The 15,795-nt window shown below is 52.8% G+C and overlaps 1 protein-coding gene across 2 annotated transcripts in view; it reads right to left on the bottom strand.

The window, feature by feature from the left end:
• Positions 1-2,856: 2,856 nt before the first annotated feature.
• TSHZ3 (teashirt zinc finger homeobox 3) overlaps positions 2,857-15,795 on the bottom strand; it is a 69,602-nt gene continuing 56,663 nt past the window's right edge. For both annotated transcript variants that reach the window (XM_033129453.1, XM_033129452.1), the window contains exon 2: positions 2,857-7,653. In XM_033129453.1, the coding sequence (XP_032985344.1) occupies positions 4,451-7,480 (3,030 nt within the window). In that variant the 5' untranslated portion in view covers positions 7,481-7,653 and the 3' untranslated portion in view covers positions 2,857-4,450. The remainder of the gene's footprint in view (positions 7,654-15,795) is intronic.

The raw sequence follows: 15,795 nt of genomic DNA, 5'->3' as shown, positions 1-15,795 counted from the left end.
CTTTTGACAAAGATCACATGTGCTTCCAAATAAATCCCGAGGGAGAAAAAAGGTTAGTTTTTCTATTACCAAAAGAATAACTCTGGCAGAGTAAAAATGGTAATTTCTCCATTAGCTAATAGGATAATAGCTATTATTTTAAAGTTAAAGTATTTATTATTAAAGAGTGGTGTTGGGGTTTGTGTGTTTTCATTTCTGTGATTGCTTCCTACAATACAGAGTGTGTTATTTTTGTGCTAAATAGTCAACACAATGCAATGCGACTGCAATCCTCCAATTTCAAAAGAGCTGTGCCGATGAATTCAAAAAAATAGTATCATTTGATTTTTTTCTACTCGATGACTCGGAAAGTTCTGGCGAGCATGGTTTGCACAGACAACTTGTTCTGCAGACTTCTTCCCCGGGCCCTGTCCTGCCACCCCCAGGCTGCTGCTGCTCAGGGGCCCTGTTCTCAGATGGAGCCGCAGAGCAGGCCTGAGGTGGGCAGTGACGTCCCCCAGCTGCAGTGGAAGGAAGTTGAAGGCACGGCCTCCTCCATTTGCAGAGACCACAGCGGCCGCCCCCTGCACCTGAGCCCAGCCTGAGGACCACACCTCTTTGGGCTCATCAATACCTTTTCCCTTTTGCAGAATAAAAATAGAACGGAGGTGCCGGGGAGGTCTGGGTCCTCCCCACAACCAACCCTTCTAACTATGTAAGATTCTGGTTAATTATAGAATTCTTGCTGCCTAAAACTTAAAGATACATCGCTGATATTTTTTGCTAAATGTTGACTGCAGCGAATAGCTGAGATGTGGCATATTGATTTCTTGTTGTGAAGTGAGCTGTTCAAGCTCCATTTAAGATTTTCATCTTGCATGTAGCCCTGAGCACATCATAGCACCATAAATTAGTTAAATTGCACATTTATCACAAATGTTATTTTAAGATACTGTGTAAATGTGATGGCTGGAAGATATACAGTAGGACTGCAACAAGCCCGGGCTGGGGGGTGAGGTCGGGGTCACCTGCACACCTCTGATTAAAATCCCCTCCCTGGACCCGGTTAAAGACCTGGCCTGGAGGCCCCATCCCTTCCTGCTCTCACACTGTCAGCGGCACCAGTAGGAGGGTGACCACAGCTACCTGAGGCTGGAGCACAATGGCCTGCTGCCTGTGTGACCGGCTAGGCTGTGCCTGGAAGGCTGGTCCAGGCCGTGGCCCACTCTCCAGCCAGGAGACGCCTGTGTGACCTGGGGAATAAATGGCCCTATGTTTCCAAGTGGGGTGAGGACTGAGCCTGCTCCCCTACCCATGATGCCTGGTTTGGGGGATGGTCACTGAGCTCAATTCTGTTTCTGTTCATGACCAGGGCCCTCCACGGCCCAGACGCCGTTTCCTCTCGAGGTGAAATTCATCTCGAGGCCCCTTGAAGCGAAAGTCCTCTCCTATCCTGGCTGTGAGCCTCAGGTGCCAAATGAGCGACGTCACCCGCTACCTGCCTCGACCATAAATGTTCACTTCTACACCTGAATGGAGAAGTCCTGTAGTCATGGCTGGGGGTGGGGTGGGGAGGAGATGGGCAGAGAGTCAAGTCCTTCTCCCAAACCGTGAAGGGGGGTTCCACCAGCGCTTGCACAAATCCCATCTCCCTTCAAGCCCCACGGGCCCGGGCGGTGATGGAAGTGTTGTCAGTTTAATCTGTTAGACGCAGGACTTTGGATTCTAATAAACCAATGCTATATTTAACCTGTGAAAAATTCAAGAGTAGAAATCTGGGCTCCAGGATGTGAGGTGCGGAAGAAATGAGAGGGAGGGTGTCTCTGTCCCCTGAGCCAGGTCCCCCGGGAAACACGCTGTGTCCCAGAGCTCCTCCCAGGTAAAGGCTCACAGGGCGGAGAGCTGCTCGGAGGGGACGAGGGCCACGGCCACGGGGACAGGGACAGGCCCAGGACCCAGAGGGCAGGCACAGCCCGTCCTGCGCCTGCACCACCACGAGGAGAGAGCACAGCCAGCTCGGCGCTCGGTCTGCCAAAAGCCGCTCTGAGTGGAGCGCCTTCTCTCCAAACGCCCGGAGGGAGATGGGTTCCTGAAGGAAGGCGGGGCAGACAGACTTTGGACTCATCTTGACAAAAAGGGGTGGGGATGAGCGGAAAAATGGGGGCGCGTTGCCAAACATCTCTGAAAGGGCTTAATTTAAATTTTTAATAAAAGAGTACTTTGTTAAGTCGAGGTGTTTTATGTATGACACGGATGTGAGACATGTCTCATTTGTATAATTCTAGGGTAGGAGCTACGATTCCACACAGTGCCAGACTGGTTTGCACACAGCAATAAAGGTATTTTGCAAGTTCACGTGCCGTCATGCATCCTGTTGGCATGAAGCGCTAGGTCTAGTAAACGCTTACGGTTCTCACACACATGCTGTCCCCGCTGCCCCTGGGACAGCTCACCCCCACACCTGCTCATCTGCGGCCACTTCGGCCCGCTGCCTGGACACCTCATTCCACAGCAGGGAACCACCCTGCAAAGACCTCGGCTTCTCACAGCCGGGACAGAGGCCCAGCTGCGGCCCCACGCGAGTCCCCAGGTGTGTGTGCCCGGGCTCTCCCAGAGAGAACCTAACCTCGTGAAAGTGTCCTCCTTTCTGTCAAAGGTTCATTCCTGGGGACATTCTGCCCACGCCGCCCGAGGACTGCCACCTGCTCTCCAAACACCGAAGTGCACGGAAACTGCCCTGATTCACGCAGCTCCTGCCTGCCAGCACCTGGCAGACACAGCAACCAACTCCGTCATAAACGGGTCGCATACAATTTAATTTTAATGTGCTCGTTAGTCGGAGCACATTTCAGACATAATTGTGAATGCAACACAAAATTATAGCAAAAAGACAATTTTAATGCTGCCGTAGAAAAAAGGGTTATATGAAGAGTCACATAATGGCGGTTCATTGTCAACAACAAAACGGGGCACAGAGTGTTACAATGTCTGTGCTCTTTACATGCCGATATTCTATACATAGGTTCTCGTATGGTGTCAGCTGTCAGTTACTTCTGCAAATTAACTGCCAAGAATGGAGACAAACAGGACCCCCTCGGAGCGCCGGTAACCACGGGTTACCTCACATAAGCCTAAAGATAAAGCTGCAGTGCGGGGTCTTGGGAGAATCATCAGGAAGAACAAAACGGAAAGTTACCGACTGAAACCAAAAGGCATCGCACAGGAGGCCCCAGCCACCCCGAGGGCCGGCGAGCCAGTGCGAGAGGTGGCATCACAGGACGCCACCGTGTGACTTTCAAGCAAAGTATTACAGTACAAACATTTTAAAGGCTTTATCAATGTTTAGGAAATACAGTACAAGTTCCTCTTTTTTTTGTTCTTTTTTCCTTTTCCTTTTCAAATAGACTTAACCCTTTGAGCACTGAGTTTATTTTGAGCATCCTTTGATTTCTAATAAATACCTTTAAAAATCATGTGCAAAATAGTTACGGGGCTGCCTGCCGCGGATGTACTTCCTGGCCTGGTTTATTCAGACTGCTCAAAACACATGAGAATACGGTGGTAATAAATACATATAATTTAAACACAGACCTCTGTCAATATAGATGCACTGTAAACAAACAGTCACACTTTGCTTTCAGACAATGTTTCTGTATACTTTATAAATGCTATCTGTGGTATCTTCTGTATAATTTACAATGTTTGCATGTAAAAAACAAAACCCATAGACCTTAAAAAAAAAAAGGAAAAGAAATATACACTATACATAGGCACAGCTTATGCCCAGAGCATAGCAGGTACGTAAAACACCGTTGCTATAAATGCAGGAGAAAAGGTCATTTAACCACAATCACATTTTTCATAAGAGAGTCTGAAATCTATACAATATATACATCTATGTTTCAATGTGAAAATAATATTCTTTTAAATTTCAAGGCGTGTTATACCCCTGCAGACCTGCATAAATGGAGGTTCATATTATTAATTATAACGAAGCTGGTACGGAGCTTAAAAAACAGAGCTTCATACATTATCATCATTTTATTTTATTTTTTAACCAAATTAATGCAAAAGTGCTTCAAAGTACTCAGAGGGCTAAAGATGAAAGGGTGAGAAACGCCAGCACTCACGTCGCGTGGATCGAGTGGTGCCCGGTTTCATTACAAACGCGTAATTAAACTGTCCGGTAATGCATGCAGCTCGGAGCACGGGGGCTCACGACTAAATCCCATGTACACAGAGTCCCGAACACGTCCACTGTGTTTCAGCCTTCCTGTTTCACCAGTAACCACGGCTGTCTGCACCTCCACTAAACACTGTACAGTTACACAAAACAGTGCGGCCGGGGCGGAGCGGCTGTGTGCAGTTACAGTAGGAACGAGTGCCAAGGACCAGGCAGGGGGCCCGAAGGCGCCTGCCTACGGCAGGTTCCCTCAAAGCGCCAGACGGCCGCTGTCATCAAAAGCCAGCGCTACTGCTTCTCTAGCTCACAGACGTACAGGAGGTGGTCTTCCGGGGACTTGCCGTGGGTTTTGCTAAGGTGAAGTTTCACAGCATGCTTGCTCGCAAAGGTCCGATTGCAGAGTTTGCACTGGTAGGAGGTGCCCAGGTCCTCCTCGGGGGAGGACGTCATCAGCTTCTCTGATGGCGACTTCGTTTGTGCTATCTGATTGTTAAGCTGCTCGGTGGACAGTTTGGATAAGTCCCGGAGCCGGAAGCCCAGGTGAGACTCCAGGTGACTGATGTAGGTGGAAGGAGTCCTGATTTGGGACGCACAGTCATTACAAAAGAACACGGGGTGGCCCGTGTCCAAGTTCTTGAGGAACTTGGTCCCCCCTGTCCTCCGCAGCTGGTACTTGACATTGGCCAGCCAGTGGCTGATGGTGGTCATGGACAGCCCTGTGAACCTGGAGACGTGCATGCGCTCCTGCGGGCTCAGGTCCGACATGACGTACTTGCCCTCGGGCGTCTGCCGGAGGCTGGCGGCGAACTGCGCCTGCAGGATGAGCAGGTGCTGCGGGTTCCAGTTGGACTGGCGGCCCTTCCGCTTCTGGGCGGGCGTCGCCTCCTCAGCCTCCTCCAGCGTGGGCCCGTCGGCGTCCGACTTCTCGGAGGCGCTGGACGGCGTGGAGGACTTGGACGCGTGGGTCTCCGTCAAGTTCTTGAGCATGTCGGAAATGTCTGACAAGGCGTTCTCGCGCAGCGGCGAGCTGGACACGAACGACACGACGGCGGACGCTTTCGCTGTGGTCACCGGGGAGGAGGAGGTCGCCGCGGACGTGGACGTGGGAGACAGAAGCACCGAGCCCACAGAGCAGCCCTTGTCACTCTTCCCTTTCGTCAGGTCTATGGGCTGGTCGTTGCTGACGTGGTAGAAGTAGCGGTCCAGCGGCTCGGCCTTCTTGGACGGCGGGGGCGGCGGCGTGGCCACGGCCGCCTTCTCGGCCAGGCTGTTGCTCATCTTGAAGAGCATGCTCATGGGGTCCAGGACGGGCAGGGCGGGCTTGGCGGCCTTGCCCAGGTGGATGTTCATGACCGACTGCAGGGCGCTCAGCGGGTTCACGAACGGCTGCTCCGGCGGGTGCTCAGTGATGATGGCCGTGCTGCTGCTCAGGCCGCTGGGCGCGGGCTGCGCCAGCTCCTGGCCGTTGGCCACGGGCTCTGCCGGGGGGCTGCCCTCCCTGCCGCCCTCCCGCTGGGGGCTGGGGCTGTCCTCCTGGCTGCGGCAGCCCCTGTCGCTGGGCGCCTCCCTCTTGCTGGGCTCGCTGACGTCGCTGCTGCAGGGGGACGGGGTGGCCCGCTTGGGCGGAGAAAGCGAGCCCTCTGGCTCCTTCATTTTCTCCTCCACTCTGGCCACTTTCTCGGTGACTTTTTTCACCAGCTCCTCCATGGCGTGGAAGTTTGTTTTGGGCATGGGTGACGTCTGGCTACTGGGTGGAGACACGAGGCTCTGGCTTTTGGGGGGACACAGGATGTCGCTGCTGCCGAACGTGGGTTTCAGGGGTGCGCTTTTCGCCGAGGAGCCCAGGGACAGCTTCATCATGTTGGGGAGCTGGTAGGCAGCGTGGATGCTGGGGTAGCCCCCCCAGCTGGGGGTGCCGTTCTGAGCCTTGTTGATGGCAGACGTCACGGTGTTCTCCAGGGACTTGAGGATGTCCAGGCCCCCCTTGGGACTCTCCTCCAAGTCGCTTTCAGTCAGGTAGTGGTACTTGGAGGGGACGTCGTACTTGTCCTCCTCCTCACAGGCCTTCTCCTTGGCTGTCTCCTCAGGGGGCGCCTTCTCCTTGTCCACTTCCTTCTTGACCTCCACGTGAAGCTTTGGGGATGCGCTGGCTGGAGTGTGGGACGGGGACGTGAAGGTGGTGGCGGCCAGCGGCACGGACTGCACCTTGTCGTCCAGCAGGGTCGTGACGGTGGGCGTGACGGGTGCCTCCATGATGGGCTTCCCCTTCTTCATGGCCGAGTTCGTGACCTTGATGAAGTGGCCGGTGACCATCATGTGGGCCGTGAGCTCCTGCAGCGAGTCGTGGGAGCTGCCGCACTCCATGCACTTGAGGATCTGGGACTTGCGGGCCTCGAAGTGCCACGCGTAGCTGGCGCCGTTCTGGTGGCCGTAGCGGTTGTTGGGCGTGATGTAGGGGCTGGCGGCCTTGGGCAGCATGTCGCCTGCGTCCGACAGAGCCGCCTTGGGGGTGCCACCCGCGGAGTCCGGGGAGCTGGGCGGCTCCAGCTCCAGGGGCGCTTTCCTGCGAGCAGCCGGGAGGATCTTGGCGGCGACGGGCGTGACGGGCTCCTTCAGAGGCACTTTCTGGTAGTGTTTGGTCTTGATCATGTGCACGCTCAGGTCCTGCAGGGACTCGAACGAGTGGCCACAGTACATGCACTTGAGCACCTTCTGGGCGTCCTCCTTGCCCTCCATCTCCAGCAGGGAGCGCTTGCGCGGCTTGGACCAGCGGCGCGGGTTGTCGGCGTCGGCCTCCTGGTTGTCGTCGCGGTAGTGGCCCGTCTCGTTCATGTGCACCGTCAGCTGCACCAGCGTGTCGTAGGCGGCACTGCAGTCCTTGCAGCGGAACTTGCTGGCGCCCGTGAAGATGGAGCCGTAGAGCTTGCTGCTCTGCCGGTACAGCTGCACCGTGCTGAAGAGGCTGGGCTCGGGCAGCACGCGTCCCTGCGACACCTGCTGCAGTGTCTTGGCCATGGCGCTCTGGTGCCAGTCGAAGCTGCCACTGCCACAGCTGCTGCTGCTGCTGCTGCTGCTGCTGCCGCCGCCGCCGCCGTTCTTGTCGGCGGGGGGCGGGTGCAGATGGAGGCTGAGGCTGGACCAGTAGGACTTGGACAGGAAGTTGTTGTACACGGCCTTCATCTGCTCCAGGCTGTCTGACATGCCCGTGTCCTCCGGCGGGGCCACAGCGTCCTTGCTCTCCTCCTCGTTCTTGACGGAGCCACTTTCAAAGTCAGCCATGCGGTCACTGGTCTCGCTGATGTGCGACTCGCTGTCCATGTCGTGGCCAGAAAACTCAGCGGCCGGTGAGTTCTGGTAGCTGGGGCAGGCCCTGCCCGGCTCCTGCTCGGGGCACGCGTACTTGGCCGCGGGCTCCCCGTCGGCCGTACTCTCCTCGGGCTCTGCGTCTTCGCCCACCAGGGCGGCAGCCTTTAGCTCATCGCAAACATAGGCTGCGTGACAGCAGGTGGGAAGGTGCAGCGGGCGGGCAGGCCAGACAGAAAGACGAGAAACAGGGGGAAGAAGAGAAAGAAAAAAAAACCATTAGTCACTGTTGATCTTACCTGGAATATTTTCTCAGCGCTCAGGAAAACACAGCAATAGTGGATGGGCACATTTATTTGTAAAATTAAATAGTTACAATGTGGTGTTTCTTTGGAGCAAAAAAAAAAAAAAAAAAACTCTGCTCTTCAAACATAATTTGCCACCTTATTCTTCTCAAGGGGCAACAGCTTGAAATTAAAACTAAATTTGAAATTAATGAAGCACATTCTGGAGGTGGCATTCATTTCTAAAGTAATAAATTACTTGTATCAACCTCAGAGACAGCAGTTCCTGTCTGTCAATTAATACGTCTTATGCTTCTCCTATCCTAATGTGTTTCTTAACAGACAGATTCACAATTTAAATTAAGAAGCATTTTTTACTCATTACATTTTTGAGGCTCAATCTTTAATAAATATAAAGGACAAAAACATCAATAAAATTTTTACAAAGTAAAAAGAAAGTACACCAATTGCAATAAATTAAAAACGAGATTTTTTTTTTCTTTCTTCCTTCTGGAAAAGCATGTCTCATAAAAGCTCAGCGTGCATGTCCTACCAGGAGGAGTATGCTGTTCATTCCAGGTGGGAGGGAAGACCACAACCCACTCTCCCCGGGCCTGGGTCCCGTCCCCTGTTGTCCACTCAGCTGTCCTTAGCCAGTGGCATGCACACTGTCCATGCAGAATTATGTCCGAGCGGGTTCAGGACAATTGGTATGCGGCACTCATCGTGCTGTATAAATATACACAGGACCTTCCGGCGGGCCTTACAAATGTCAGAGTGTTTGCTCTTTACACCACTTTGTCAATATTTGCTCCGCATCAGCTTCGCAGGCTCCAACAGGGATCCCGTCTCCGGAAGCGGTGAGGCTGGGATGTAAATCCAGTGCGCACTTTCCCAGCAGGTGGAGGGCACGGCTGAGCAGCTGTGGGTTCTACAGGCGCACATCCACAGACGCGAAGCCAGGAGAACACTAGTGCTAATGGAACAAAGTGATTCTTTTCACTCTCTTGCGATCAGCGACTTGGGTGATTCCTAACTGGAGGCTCCCTGACATGGAGACCCGAGTTGGCAGGGCTGCTGAGGACCGGACACTGGATATCACTCATTCATAGTGTCGCCACGACTCGGAGCCGACTCAACGACCAGCTAGCCCTACGGTAACAATTTTAACCCAGAGGCGAAGGGGCAAAGTAGGTGTCTGCTCTTTGACACCTGTTTGCTGCAAAAGGCCAGTGGGCGCGTCTGTCAGGTGGCTGGGCCACGGCAGGGCCAACTGCATGGCGGGTGAAAACCAAAAACGAACACTGACTTTTAGAAAAGAAAGAAACTTTATTTGGGAAATTCAGTCCCATAACTAAAGATTTGCCCTAGATGAATTCCACACCCAAAAAAACCAGTGAAATGACTCGAACCAATAAGATTCCCTGGAAGACACATAAAATTTCCCCTGGCTCTTCTATGTTCATCAAGTGTGATTTCTTTTATTTTTTTCCCCCCAAATTTCTTTCTTCAGCTCAACTCTCTGTCTTTTTTTTTTAATATATTTTTTCAATTACAGTTGCTATTCAATGTTGTATTAGTTTTAGGTGTACAGCATAGTGGTTGGACATCTATAAAACTTATGAAGTGATCACCCCAATAAATCTAGACTCCACATGGCACCATCTATAGTTATTACCATGTTACTGACTATATTCCTTGTGCTGTACTTTACATCCCGGAGACTATTTTGTAACTGCCAATTTGTACTTAGTCCCTTCACATTTTTCAACCTACCCCCAACCCCCTAGCCAACTGGCAACCATCAGTTCGTTCTCTGTATCCATGAACTTGTTTCTCTTTTCTTTGTTCTCTAGATTCTATGTATAACTGAGATCGTACAGTAGTTGTCTTTCTCTGACTTACTTCACTCAGCATAATACCCTCTAGGTCCATCCACGCTGTTACAGATGGCAAGATTCCATTCTTTTTTATGGCCAAGTAATATTCCATTGTACATATGCACCACCTCCTCTTTATCCATTCATCCATCGATGGACACCCAGGCTGCCTCCACATCTTAGCCATTGTAAACAATGCTGCAATGAACATATGGATGCATATGTATTTTTGAATTAGTGTTTTAGGTTTCTTTGGATAAATACCCAGAAGTGGGATTACTGGCTCTTTGCCTCCTGTTACAGCCTTTGTTTTAAAGTCTATTTTGCCTGGTATAAGTATTGCTACCCCAGATTTTTTTTTTTTTTCCATTTTCATGGAATACCTTTTTTCCATCCCTTTACTTTCCATCTGGGTATGTCTTTCAATCTGAAGTGAGTCTCTTGTAGGCAGCATATGTAAGGGTTTTGTGTTCTTATCCATTCAGCCATCCTATGTCTTTTGATTGGAGCATTTAATCCATTTATATTGAATGTAACTGTTGATATATATGTAGGTATTGCTATTTTATTATCCATAATTTTAATTTCTTCTTCTTCTCCTTCTTCTTCTCCTTCTCCTTCAAAAAGTCCCTGTAGGGTTCCTTGTAATACTGGTTTGGTGGTGATGAACTCCTTTAGCTTTTTCTTGTCTGGGAAGCTCTTTATCTGTCCTTCAATTCTAACTGATAACCTTGATGGGTCAAGTACCCTTGGTTGTAGGTCCTTTCTTTTGATCACTTTGAATAATTTCCTGCCAATCCCTTCTGACCTGCAAAGTTTCATTGAGAAATCAGCTCACATCCTTATGGGAGCACCTTGCAGGTAACTAACTGCTCTTCTCTTGCTGCTTTTAAGATTCTCTCTTTGTCATTTGGCATTAACCTTTGGCATTTTAATTATGACGTGTGTTGGTGTGGGCTTCTTTGCGTTCATCTTGTTTGGGACTCTCTGTGCTTCCTGGGCTTGTATGTCTGTTTCCTTCACCAGGTGAGGGAAGTTTTCTGTCCTTATTTCTTCAAATAGGTTCTCAATCCCTTGCTCTCTCTCTTCTACTTCTGGTAGCCCTGTGATGTGAATGTTGTTATGCTTGATGTTGTCCCTGAGGCTCCTTAATCTGTCCTCAATTTTTTTTGTTGGGGGAAATCCTTTTTTCTTTTTGCTGTTCTGGTTGGGTGTTTTCTGCTACCTTATCTTCTAAACTGCTGATTTGATCCTCTGCTTCATCTGATTTACTGTTGATTCCTTCTATTACATTCTTCATTTCAGTTATTGTATTCTTTATTTCTGACTAGTTCTTTTTTATGGTTTCTATTTCCATTTGTATGTTTCCTATCTCTTTGTTGAAGTTCTCACTAAGATCACTGAGCATCTTATAACCAGTGTTTGGAACTCTGTGTCTGGTAGATTGCTTGTCTCCATTTTGTTTAGTTCCTTTTCTGGAGCTTTGTCCTTTTCTTTCATTTCGGACATGCTTTTTTGTCTCCTCATTTTGGCTGCCTTGCTCTGTTTGTTTTTATGTATGAAGTAGATCTGCTATGTCTTCTGGTCTTAGTAGAGTGGACTTATGTAGCAGGTGTCCTGTGGAGCCCAGTGGTCTTTCTGGTGTGTCCCTTGTGTGGGTTGTGTGTGCCCTCCTGTTGTAGTTGAGCTTTGGTTGCTGTTTGCCATCATTGGAAGGGATTGACCCTCAGGCTGATTGGTTGTGAGGACTGGCCATGACTACAGTGGAGTTGTGGTGCAGGGGCTGACCCAACAGAGCAGGATTCACTTTAGTGGGGCTCTGGTGCCTGCCCAGTCTGCCCTTTGCATGTGTCACTTATGGAGGTGGTTGCTTGGTGCTGTGTTGTGGTCTAAAGCTGGCCACCAAGTATGTTGGTTCTGGGGCCTCTTGTGAAGGGCTCTGGTGCAGGCCAAGCTCAGCTACTGCTTGTGCCCTGCCCAGGACGATTTGTAGACCTTTGAGAGATTTTAGGAAAGTCCACAGCATGAACCAAGACAGGCCGTTTGTATTAAAAAGCAACTGGAAGTGGCTTGAGAGAGCCTGTTAGTTGGGTGGGTAAGGGTCTCAGGGAATCACCAGGGCAGGGCGAATGGTGTCATCCAGGTTGATGGAGACTGAGAAATAGGGCCACCTGGGTCAGCATGCCAGGAAGGGGAGGGCATAACAAAGGAACAATGGCATCTGCCAGAACTTCTGTCTGGGAGAAAGCTGCCCCTCTATCCCTCACCCTGAGGCGCGACAACTCAGTTCCTCCCCATATGTCCCTGGTGCCTTGGAGCTGCTGCCCCAGCTCTGGAGCTCAGAGCAGTGAGTCTATTAGTGAGTAAGTCCATGTGTGGGCCTTTTAAAAGGAGATCCTCACACTCCATCTGCCTTTGTCTCACTCAGCCACAGTCTCCACTGGTTTTCACAGCCACAAGTTATGGGGACTTCTCTCCCTGGCACTGAAACCTTGGGCTGAGCAGGGGCTGGGACCCCTCACTTCTTGGGGGGGAACCTCTGCAGCTGAGATATCCCTCCCAATTTTTAACCACTACATGTGGGTGTAGGGCCAGCCTGTTGTGTCTCCGCCCCTCCTACTAGTCTCAAGGTGGCGTCTTCTGTATGTGCTCAGTTGTAGGGCTTCTGTTCAGCTGGACTTCAGGCAGTTCTCAGTGATGGTTGTTCTGTGGTTGTAATGTTGAGGTGGTCCTGGGAGGAGGTGAGCGCAGCGTTTACCTGCTCAGCCATCTTGACCGGAACTCAAGTGGGATTCCCTGTTTCCTCCTAAGCCACTCCTTGAGCTCCAAGCTTCCTAAGCTGATCCAGCAGTGACATCCCCACTTGGATGGAAACAGCATCCCAGGAACACGCGTTCATCCCAGCTGTAGAGGCAGAGACATGTTTGCTCATGTGCAAACAGGGAGCAAGAGTCGTCTGCCTGAGCCATGGAATGTCCTCTACAAATGACTGGAAGAAGGTGATCTGCTGTAGTCGTCCGAGGTGTGAGGTGCTGTCGTGAACAATGAAAATGGGAGAGAAGCTGTTTTCCTCGAGCAGGGCCCCCGTCAGCGGGGAGCGTGGTACTAGCCCAGGAAGGCTGCTTCGCCACAACGAAGAAGGTGGCAGCATGCGTTGGAACACGATTGGGAAAGAACGATACAGGCCGTGTCTCACTCTCCCCACAACCTTCCTCGCTGGTGGCTCATTCTGGAAACCTGGCTCCCAGGCTCCCACAGGGCTGGCAGGTCAGGAGAGAGGGCAGCCAGGGCGAGTATGACCTCCAGTCACAGTTTGCCTGGAACTGTCCTAGTTTTAGCAGTGAGAGGCCGCATCCTGGAAATCCTGTCAGTCCTGGACAAACCAGGCCAGTTGTCCCCTAGCCAGGGACACAGGGCAGGACCAGGTCAGAGCATCTAGGCAGGTCCAGGCATCCTGAAGAAGAGCTAATGCGGGGAGTTCTGGGTTAACTCGACACATCCCACTATCTGGGAAAGGAGGAGGAAAGCACAGGGACCTTGTCCCAACAGCCATGACACAAGAAGCCTGGCCCCGTGTGCACAGGGATGGGTCCCAGAGCCCTTCTCTCCTGGAGACGCCCACGAGTCACATGCTGGCAACTCTGATCCATTCCAATTCCCCTGTAAGTAAGTTTGGGAGAGTCGGGAATTCAGACATGGCCCCAGCTGAAGCCACTGCGTGACACCAGCCAGCCAGAAGAAGCAAGGCCAATGGTGGACATGAAGGAGCCTCTGTGGCAGGAAGGCCTGGGGGCTTTACCAGCCCACCTCCCACCCAGGCCCCGGGCCCTAGGAGGCTACACACAGCGGGGTGCACAGCAGGCTGTCTGGAGCCCCACACGTGCACCACCGTTGATTTGACCTGCTCCGGCCCGCAGCTGTCCCCAATACGACTTGTAAATCGCACAGCAGTATTGAAATGTCATCAGTCTAGTGACTGAGGAGGACACTAATATTGAAAAAAAAGTAAGGCCAACCTCCCTGTGGGAACAAAATCCTGCTCTGAGGAAAACTAAAAAGTGCTGGTGCCAACCGACCCTGGGTCCTGGGAGGCCGGGCTCACCGCACACCCCGGCCCTGGCGTGGTTTCCAAGGCCCTCACCAGCATGCTGCCGTTCACAGGGACCTTGGCAGCTACGAAAGCAGCCACCCCTTTCCAGCCCGACAGTGACAAGTACATCCTTCGGCTGAGGTAAGACTTCTCCCGCTGGTTCTTCCTTCCACGTGAAAATGGAGGCCAGGCTGAGCCATCCCGCTGCGTGCTGCAATGGTTGCAGTTCCCTGAGAACACAGTAGTCTCTCCTCATTCCTGAACTTCAGGAATTTGTGAGAAAGTACAAGACGTGGCGGCAGGGCCTAAGGGACGGAAACGTCCATTCGTCCCACACCTCCTTGCTGAGCACCCCCATGTGCCGGGAGGCTGCACTCTGGGCACTGCGTCATTTCTTTCTCCAGGCCTCAGTTTCCCCATCTGCTCGAGATATTGGGTGTGTGAGGCCCTTCCTCCTCTACTTCTCTGGGGGGTGAGCTCACTGGCCCTGGTTTATTTTCCCCCACACAGGCTCCCCGTGACACCTGACAAGCAGTCAAGTCCTCAGTGTCCCACTGGGCCTGAGGGGCGGGCTGCACGGCTCACAGAGGGAAGGGCTTCTGGACCCTGCACAGTTAGCATCGTGGTCATGCAAGGACAGGAGGGGAGGCTGGGTGGACAGTGAGTGGTTCCCCGGGGGGCTAGGCAAGAAGCAGCCCCACCAGGCTGGCCTTTGCAGGGCCCAATGGCTGGCACTGTCCGCCGCTGGACCTGACAGGAACCTGCGTGGTCTTGGGAAGCTCTGGTCCTGGGAACACTCATTGGAAGCCTGGCCACTATCTAACATTCCTGTGTGAGCTCTCCAAGGTCAAAGGCCCCACTCTACACCCTACAGTTCTGCACAAAGTACACAAGCGACACACACTCACTGCCTTTCTGGGAAAGACGCCAGCTGGAGGCCTCAGCCAGCAGGAATATGCTGTCACCTGCCGTCGTAACATGATCTGCCCCTTCCCTCTGAGCCGGAGTCCAGCATCCCCACGGAGCCCAAGTCCAGCCCAGCCTTGCCACCCATTCTCCACACAGATGCCACTGACTCCTTAGTCAGAGGGATGGTCGCGTCCCCCGTGGGACACTCTAGGTAGCTTTGCGTTGGGCTTGGATGAAGGCGCGATTCCCAGAGCAGCACGGCCCCGTGACATCAGGCCTGCTTCCTGTGACCCGGCCTCTGTCCTCACTGTCAGGGCTTCTCTGCCGGGAACCCCTGGGCGTGCAAAGAAGGCGGGGGGGGCCTCTCTAGCCACCTCTCCCCACCCCCCCAGCCACAGGTGAAAGGGCCTTCCTGGGGGGCTCCTCTCACCCCAACCTCTGTACCCTGAGCTGCAAGGTTTTCCAGGACGTCCTAACAGACTGTCGGCTCGCACGGTCAGGACCAGCCCCACCCTGTATCTGCCGCAACCCTACTGCTGCAGGGAAGGGCCACTCGGTGTCTGCACTGACGTCCAAATGATGAGCGAGCACCACAGACGACCTCCTTGCACCTCCTAACAGTGGCCCCGCTCCCAGGAGGGTGCTGGCCGTGGAGAGTCCCCGAGTGAGGCGGAGGCACTCGGATTGGTTCTGATGGTCTCGGGCATTTTCAGCAGGGCTGCGTCTCGAGGGGCAGGCAGGAGGAGAGAACCCACCCCGGCGGGGGGTCTGCGCGTACAGGACCAGCCCTGGCGGTGCCCTCACTCCAAACCCGTCTCCAGGACCGTGAGGCCCTCAGTCTCCCCACCTTTGTGGCCAGCCCAGTGAGGGGCGGGGCTCTCACCGCAGCAAGTCAGCAGCTGCGGAGGCAGAGGCGGAGATGGAGACGCACAGGAGCAGTCAGGAGCAGGGACGGTGAGCCGCAGGAGCATGGGGCCTGCATCTCACTGTCCCCAGGGGTCCCAGGAGGGGGTCCTCTCCCAGAGGGAAGCCCCCACAGAACTGGCAACTCCCCCTGCGCACCTCATTGCCTTCCCCTCCGCGAAAAGTCAGTGCTTCCAGCCAGACTGCCACGGGTCTCCCTGAGGGCCAAGGACAGACGTTGCAACAGCTGGACGGACGAAAGGA

Source organism: Rhinolophus ferrumequinum, chromosome 15, assembly GCF_004115265.2.
Source record: "Rhinolophus ferrumequinum isolate MPI-CBG mRhiFer1 chromosome 15, mRhiFer1_v1.p, whole genome shotgun sequence".
NCBI classification, from domain to species: Eukaryota; Metazoa; Chordata; class Mammalia; order Chiroptera; family Rhinolophidae; genus Rhinolophus; species Rhinolophus ferrumequinum.
The sequence above is the reverse complement of the archived record's forward strand: the minus strand, read 5'-3'. Positions and strand labels throughout refer to the sequence as shown.